An 8,737-nucleotide genomic window follows, 5' to 3' on the forward strand; every position below is an offset into this window, starting at 1 on the left:
GGCGTCACCTCCCACAATCGTCATCTTCAAATGTTGCCACGAACGCAAGGAGTCAAGATGTCCAACTTTAATTTCCTTGTCTGCTCGTTTATTTTTCTACAAATGTGGTCGTTTCTTCTCGTGGCGGCTGAAGACGACTCGAGCAGTGAAGTTAAGATTGAAGTTATGTTCAAGCCGATGGAATGCAGTAAGAAAAGTAAAAGGGGAGATCTGATGAACGTTCATTATGATGGCTATCTTGCCAAAGACGGCACCCAGTTCTACTGCAGGTAACTTTATAGGCTGTAACGTTAACTATTTGGGGTTTTAAACGTGTACTGCATTCGCTACTATGCCCACTTGGATACTAGCAAGGGTAAGTCTTGCAACTGAATGCAACCTTTCCACAGTTTCTGCATTTGCCAGTTGTGATGCACTGTTGCATTAAATACTTTGCATGGGGATCTTTCCGAAGTGAACGGTAATCAATACATTTCACAGAGGTTGGACGGTGAACAATACCATCCATCGAGTTGGTTATGTTGTTTCAGCAACAACATAACGCATCCCATATTTTATTGATTTACTTCATAATGGTCTTTAAATGTGATCCCTGCCATTGTAAAGCAATATGAGTGCTTGTGTGTGATGGGTTCTATAAAACTTTACTTGCCATGTCATACTTATGCAACTGTCGTTTCGAAGATGCCAGTCATTTCAGTTTAACAGCACATGTCAACATGCCTTCAAGTCCCCCATTCACTTCGAAGGGATCCTGTCTCGCAAACGCATCAAGGAGATACAAAATGCAAAACGTAGAATCCACTTTAGTTATCGCACCTTGTTTATGCCTTTTACCAGCCGATCAGACAAAGCTGGCCACCCCCAGTGGTTTGTGCTGGGCGTCGGGCAGGTCATCAAAGGCCTGGATCAAGGGATGAATGATATGTGTCCTGGAGAAAAACGCAAAATTACCGTCCCACCGTCCCTTGGATTTGGAAAAGAAGGCAAAGGTAAGAATCACATAATACCCCTAATAAAGAAGTGACCTGTATTTTCAGCTGTATTTGTATCCCCTCTACCAGTAACAGCCTCACTGCCTCTATAACTCCTCATTTTGTTTACATTCTCTTAAGGCCAGAGGTCCACTAAATACAAAAAATAATACATTGACGTAGATAACTTAATCCGGATTATAAATACTTAGTAAAACAGATAGTTGTGCTGTTAAAGGTTATAATACAATAATAATATAACAGGGAGTCCTTAGCCCAGTAGAATGCTCTCACCGTGTCTGTCTTCTTTCCACAGTGCTTTAGTTGCCTGACTAGGCTGCTCAGTTCGTCATTGAATGCAGCTGTGTGCTACTCATCCTCCACTGGGCATGTACCGTAAGCATGCAGACATTTCAGGGGTTCTTATCCTCTGTTGCCCAATCCCTTCTCCTTGGCACTAATACTTAGGCGCTTGCATGCTGATCCACATCTTGGGTTCTGAGTTCCTTTTAAAGGGCCCCTATTTCGCTACCAGGTATGATGTTGGATAAAAGACATTGAAAGCCATTTCAAAATCGACACCTATACCATCACACGTGGGAGCGTCCAACCAGATAGATCAGCCTGCCAGATCGATATATACACTTGGTAGGCCTGTAGGCCGATCTGTCTGTCATATACCTAACATGGCTAATAGTTACCATCACACCTGGTGGAAGAATAAGGGCTCTTTAATATACCGCTCACAGGCTATGCATGAATTTGAGATGTTGCAATGCATGGACACCATTCGTCTTTCTTCTAGAGTCACCATATTTGACCTGTGAACTTTGACCGTCATCTTCTATGGGTGATTTCTTTTTTTTACTTAATGGGGTTGTTTTGGTGAAACTGCATGTTTTTGTCTCATCATTGAATGTTTCAATGTTGTTATAAACATTGGTACCTTGCAGTGTGCCAGGAACATAAGAGTATGGCAGAGTGCCTAATTCCTTTTGTCTCGTAAAGGGGTTATTCTCTAAGAGAGGAACAACTAACAGGTCGAAAACTAACAAATATCAGAGTCTATACAGAATTTAAACGTGAAGAATCCAGAACAACTTGATTCTTGTCTTCCTTTATCCTTCTTGTTTGGACTTTATGCATTTAATTACAGCAGATTTTTTGGTCCTTTTTTTAATGGGATTATATTTGAATTATAGAGCAAAATGGATTTACGGATTTTGGTTTGGGATGACGTAGCTTTACAGAATAATTAGAATAATTTTATTTTAGTTGTTATAGTTGTCCAGTCTTGAGGTTCTGGTCCTTTTGGTCTTTTAAAATACTAATAGGGCTTATGTTGTGTGTGTGTGTGTGTGTGTGTGTGTGTGTGTGTGTGTGTGTGTGTGTGTGTGTGTGTGTGTGTGTGTGTGTGTGTGTGTGTGTGTGTGTGTGTGTGTGTGTGTGTGTTTGACCCAATAGACCCGGTGGTCCCACCCAATGCCACGCTGGTGTTTGAGGTGGAGCTGTACTCCGTCTCCAAAGGTCCACGCAACATGGAGGCCTTCCGGGAAATAGACCTGGACCAGGACAAAAGCCTGACCAAAGAAGAGGTAGAACACAGTTCAGTGTTTTCCCCAGAAAATGTCTTAGTCAAGGTGGTCAAAGAGTGGGGGGCGGGGGGGTCTTGTGGCCCTGCGGTCATCGGGGAGGGTTTCAGTTCGAACAACTATTGTTTTGAATAGTATCACCGATGCATTATTTGAATTTGCGTTTTATTTTTTTTATATACATTGATAGTCAAGGCGGGGCCCTATTGTTGTTAAGGCAGTTGACCAGTATTGAGCATGAACGCTGCAGCTTAATTTTGCTGGTGAAATGTAATCCTTTGGGGCAGTAGCCAATGTAATTCCACTCAAAATGCTGGTTTTTCCACTGACTGCTCAGAGAATATTCTATCATTATCATTTATCATTTTATTTGCCTTTCACTTGATCCAGTCTGGTTTTTGTGTTTGTATCCAAACAAGTCTGGCTCAAGGAGAAGTCTCGCTCGGGAATCTAGTTGTTGCAGGATATTTCCATCTTTGCATTACAATCTCAGCTCTCAAGTTTCCACTCAAGTGTGTTCTCATCTTGCCACAACTCGACTCTTGTAAGACTTCTCCTTGAGCTTGACTTAGCTGAACACAATGACAAATAGACCACGATCAATTCTCTGTAGGGATCCTTTCCTTATAACAGGATATCATCTGAGCCTCTCCGTGGCAGAAATAAGTTTATAAACTTTTAGAGGACATACATTGAGGACTCTTTTCCCCAAAGTCTCCCTCCTACTAATTGGACGGGGCTCAAACGAACGCATTGGGACATTTTGGATAAGCAGGATAGCTGAGTTCTTATGGGGTTTGAATCTCTACCATTGAAAGGCACTGGGTTCAAACATCAATGTCCACAGTATACCTGTTGGAATACTAGATCACCATGCTTCATTTGAGCCCTGGGAACAGTTAGCAGACCAGTCCCTGGTGTACTCACTTGTCCTTATCTAATAATTAAGTGTTTGTAATTAAGTGTCTGTAATTAAATCCAGTTGCAGACATTAACCACCTCACACAGAGTTATATTATACGGACGCTGGCGCTAACACTGGTGGATGGAAAGAGGACCAGGGTGTGGCGTACGCCGAGGAAAGCAACACAAAGTACTTTTGCTAGTGTCAGAGCAAGCCTGCTATCTATTGGTGACACTAATATTTCCCCTCTCCCCTCTCCCAGGTGAAACGTTACTTGAAGCTGGATTACGAGAGAAGCGGGACCCCTAAAGACGATGCCTTCTACGATAAAATCATGGAAGACATTTTCAAGAAGAACGATCTCGACGTTAACGGACTGATAACGTCGAAGGAGTACAACGTCTACCAGCACGACGAGCTCTAGGGTTGATTGTGACAGAATTTGTATTTGTGTTTTTTGACTTACTGTAGTTAGTTAAAAACCCAATAGGGTATAAATCGTCTAAATGGCCATGTTGTTATCCCTACCACAACTAACGACACAAGCATCTAACCCACTATCCTCCTGGCACACTCTTTCAAAACTTTATTTAAACAGTTACACTATGTGAGAAATCCACACACTTCACATGCATTGGTTTCTTGGAAGGAAAACACCACTCAATTAGTAATGAAATACGTGATGAAATCGCGATTAAATATTATCCAACAGCCTGTATTCTAAAACACATGTGTTTTAAAGAAAGAATTACACTGCATAACAGTGTACTTCTTTCTTTCTCTCTCTCTCTCCCTCAAGGGTTGGTAAGAATGTGCGAACATTAAGGTCAAACGATTAACTTCCAGAACTCAAGGAGACGCTTGGACTAATGAACAGATATTAGATGATAGACGTTTAGATGACGTCAGTAGGACGCAGTATGTCATTCTTCTATGTTGGTAAAAATGCCACAAAGAACATTTGTGTTCTGAGTCTTAAGAGAACTGAAATGCAAAACTGATTTCAGAATGATAAGAGAGAAGTTTTAATAAACATTTCGTAAAACTGCGTTTGTTTTGTCTTTTAAAGATCCCGGATGTGTCCCATGACATTTATGTCCCGCACCTCTATCAACAATCTATTATTGATAAGGAATTTCAGGAATACAACAATGTCTATCGTTTATGTTACCCTAATGTTTTGACTAATTTGATAGCACTATAGTCATTTAGTTATTGTGCTTTGATTAATTGAATATAACTTTTCAACATTATTTGTCATTAATTCAAAGCACTTTCAGTGGATTTGTAGACGTCATTTTGAAGCTGCTGGGAAATAAGGCTCTTGTTATAAGATGTCTACATGTAGTCCGTAGACTGGGTTGGGCTGAGAGACAAACACCACCACTGCATTAGGTTTGACCCCACTGTTAACACTATTAAACATCAGAATGTTGTTTAAAACACAGTAGATATGTGATATTAACATGATACCATTAAAACTATAATAAATTATGTTTTCTAAGCCAATTTCAATTAATTAGATCATGATTAAATATGTAAAATTTGATCGTATTGGATCACATTTTTATGTATTTTTTTGGTAATATGACGTTCAAAATCTCATTTATTACAATAACATACAATCTTGACTCCCAGTTAATCCTGGAAAAATGGTATTTGACAATCCTAAACCACAATTTCGAGGAACATGTCGATTGTGTGGAACAGCGACTGTACAGCTACTGTGCGTGTGTGCGCATCGTTGTGTATTTGTGTGATTGTGATTTACGTTTATTGAGTATATTTGTTGAAGAAGCTTTGATATCTTCTATGCTATGGTAGTATTAGAACATTGTTCCGCAAAGTCTATATTTATGTATGAATATGCTTGTGTTTGCCTTATGTTCTTGTCCCGTACTTGCATATACCAGCAGAGGGAGATAGAGCCACATTTCAATTGGTCACACAAACCAAAAAAGCCGTACTGTCATAATGGAGACAGCTATACTGTTCTCACACTTCATGCACATTTTTTATTTAAACGTATTAGAACTATTTTCTAATCTTCCATGAACATTTATCTGAAACAACAAGATAGTGTGGCGAGTGTGGGTAAGTAACTGAGCTTCAAACATTCATTTACTAGCCCACAAGAGACGCCAGCAGATTAGTGATATTATAGGTAGTGACTGTACAGAAGTACTACCTTCAAACAGAAAAATGCATCTTCAAACGGAGCAACACCGTAGGCTGCAATTATGGCTTAATCAAGGCAAACAAGTCGTCGGACGATAGGAAGTTCACCAAAGAACACCGAAGACATTGAAGTTGGTGGATTTACTGATCGCTGGGAAGAATTCAAATTGCACAGGCTGTGTTTTTAGTTGTCTAAACTCCACACTAGAACATAGTAATGAATGGTTTAGAAAATTTTAGATTGTGTCGACGAAGCCAAAGACCTATAGTAAACTCTGGCAGTGGGGAAATAAGTTATTAACTTAGATAAATACATTATTTTCTTTATGTTGTTGTGAACTTGTGGTACAACATGCAGGTGCATGTTGTAGCACCGGATGTCATCATCGGTTGGTCGTGGTTCATCTCACGGCCCGTGAGGAGGCTGAACCGACGGGACCTTCCGAACCACAGCCACTCAGCGCGCAGTTCTGATTCACTTGAAACCATCTGGCAGGCGATACAGGACCAAGGCTGCACCTCCCACCAGACTGACTCCAGTGCAGCTTTAACCACCTGGTCATCATGCAGGCATCGTAACTTATTTACCTAAATCTTCCCCATCTGCTTAGCTACTGACTGCAAAAATGCACATTATCCACCATGACTGCTGCTATTTTACCACTGATAGTCATAAATTCCCCCGAGAGTCGTTTCGCTCTAAATAATATTAGGTCTCTCGCATACCACCGCTTGTTGTATACATTTAAATGAACTTGTCTTTTCATGAAATGTATCTTTTAAACGTACCTTTCAGTCATTTCCTTTCATAAATCCAGTCCTTTCATAAGTCCAGTTTACGTTGAACCTCTGCATGAGGCCCAGCAGATGGCAGCAGGGCCTTCCGAACCCTTCTGGGACTAACTCGACAGTTGGGCCTCCAGCATCAATGCCTTTAGCAGGATAAACTTGGCGATGGGCCGGCCTGAACTTTAATTACACTCTTCTTACCTAACACATATATGGTTGCAGTCAGAATGACTGTTAAACAAGGTCAAAAAAAGAAAGGCTTTCCCACTAAAAGGCTACCTTTTAGTGGGAGCGAATGTATATGGGTATACATTTAACCCATATGGGTTAAATTTAGACGTTAACTACACCTATTTAAACGTAAATATGAATTGGAAATGTATGGAAAGTTAGACACGTCCGTAAGGGATAATGCCCGACGAGGTGTCCATTATCAGGAATTAATGGACGACGTCCGCTTCGCGTCGGACGGTTGCCTCCGCGAAGTACATACATTTGTTTCCCTGGTTACGCCTGAGGGTCCGACTAATACCCGGAACCACCATTACACGCCCGTTGGGTTCTCATGCAACGGAAACGTTGTTCACTCCTCCAGTAATTAGGACGGACCATAGCTACGACTTTAGAACCTGAGGTAGCGGGAGGTATTATAGTCCGCTGAGCTTTGTTTATTTCCCGTTGCTATGGTTACTACTATTTTAGAGACGATACGCCAGCTAGCGCATTAATTGAGAACGGTAAACAGACAATTTGACGGAACTACTTGTCCAGGTGTCCGTATATCAGGAGTTAATGCACACCCTGCATCCAATCAGAATCGAGTATTCCCGCAGACCGTGGTATAATGTGTAATATGCTACTTTTATTTTTATTTAAATATCGTCCATTGGCTGGATGTCAAGCTCATTTAAATTTTAGTTCAAAGTCAATGGTATAATTTATCACAAACACACAGCTGTAACAATCCATTTTAATGCTAGCACATGGTCGTGAATATGTCAAACTGTGTTGCTCATAAAAATAAAGATGACTTCCTGGAGACCATGGAAAGGGACGAGAACGAAGGAAAAGACATTTGCTAGGGCTATAAAGTCCGTAGATACGCAGTCTGCTGAAGTTATGTCGCAGCTCGTTTTTTATACAGCACCACAGGATGCTGCATACCTCAGGCAAACACACAAACTACAGCTTAAATATGTCTCTCTTATAAACCACACCTCGGTTATGCTACCCTGACCTTATCTGTCTGATAATTTAAAAAGGCTGTAGGGAAAGCTGAGAAAACGCACACAATAAGTCCACATTGTGACTAGCCTAGTTAAATTCAGGTGGTTTCTGGGTCCAATTGGTGAAAGAAACACCTCTTCCTGGATACATACACCGTTCTTCAGCCAACAAAGACCTTTTTGTTGTCGAAAGAGGTCAACAGTAGCTAAGCCAGTCTTGTTTAGCTAGCCGTGAATCACAATATACAAAGCTGGTGTGTCTTAACTGGCTGCCTGTGTGTCATTACACCCCGTGTCTCTCGTCAACAGTATCTTTCCCGCATCTGTAGCTGATCATGCCCTTGCCTGCCTAAAAAAAGGACAACAAATAATTGATTTAGTTAAATACATTGACAAAAGCATAGACTACCATATCTTGTGTCTGTGTGTGTGTGTGTGTGTGTGTGGGTGTATGTGTAATGGACCTCCAGCTCTTCAAACAGGACATGTTTGTGGATGTTTGTTGACTCTGTCCAAACCCAACCTGAGACTGAAGTGGCAACCCAACCCCCCAATACATATCAACCCTTAAAAGCCTCAAGCCTCTTAATAATCCCCGCCCTACTTCCAGTAGTTTGTTGGCATCGTTTGACGTTTGTGTGTTCAAATGAAAGGTTGTTGATTATAGTCAATGTCCTGTTAAAGATCCCATGCCATTAAAATCACACTTTTCCTATTGTTTGTTAAATAACATATGTCAGGATAAGTTTGTGACCTGTGGTAAGTTTTAAATCTATGCAGTTTGTCTGCTGAGCCTCGCCGGAGCAGCGAGGCTCCCGCCGGAGCCTCGCTGCTGAGGGACCACCGCCTCCTGCAGCAGGCAGCGCCTAAGCGCTGACCGATGCAGTGGCGGTGATCCCTCAGCAGCGAGGCTCTGGCGGGAGACAACCGCGGTCAACAATCGCGGGCAACAATCCCTTTCTCCTCCATGTCGTGGTTCAGTCTACTGCAGATTGATGTGGACGTGGAAGAACCAGAGACGTGGAAGAACCCGACGCAGTCGTTTGAGATTCATAATATCGTCTGGAGGCTCAC

At 41.5% G+C, this 8,737-nt stretch overlaps 1 protein-coding gene across 2 annotated transcripts; it reads left to right on the forward strand.

Annotated features, from left to right (window-relative positions):
• fkbp7 (FKBP prolyl isomerase 7) lies at positions 1-4,518 on the forward strand. 2 transcript variants are annotated; one of them, XM_030344156.1, is made up of 5 exons: positions 1-269; positions 841-992; positions 1,291-1,370; positions 2,439-2,569; positions 3,733-4,518. In XM_030344156.1, the coding sequence occupies exons 3-5, from the start codon at positions 1,331-1,333 to the stop codon at positions 3,892-3,894; spliced, it is 333 nt and encodes a 110-aa protein (XP_030200016.1). In that variant the 5' UTR covers positions 1-269; positions 841-992; positions 1,291-1,330; the 3' UTR covers positions 3,895-4,518. The 2 variants fall into 2 exon arrangements, with proteins under 2 accessions (XP_030200016.1, XP_030200014.1); XM_030344154.1 differs by lacking the exon at positions 1,291-1,370.
• Positions 4,519-8,737: the final 4,219 nt, after the last annotated feature.

The sequence above is a fragment of the Gadus morhua genome, chromosome 20 (genome assembly GCF_902167405.1).
Source record: "Gadus morhua chromosome 20, gadMor3.0, whole genome shotgun sequence".
NCBI lineage: Eukaryota > Metazoa > Chordata > Actinopteri > Gadiformes > Gadidae > Gadus > Gadus morhua.

What these genes read in the sequence shown, in the direction of transcription:
- fkbp7 (XM_030344154.1), top strand. Translation starts at nt 31, where the DNA reads ATGTTGCCACGAACGCAAGGAGTCAAGATGTCCAACTTTAATTTCCTT. An exon ending in GGCACCCAGTTCTACTGCAG is followed by an intron (nt 270 to 840) that starts GTAACTTTATAG and finishes GCCTTTTACCAG; the next exon opens with CCGATCAGACAAAGCTGGCC. An exon ending in ATTTGGAAAAGAAGGCAAAG is followed by an intron (nt 993 to 2,438) that starts GTAAGAATCACA and finishes TTGACCCAATAG; the next exon opens with ACCCGGTGGTCCCACCCAAT.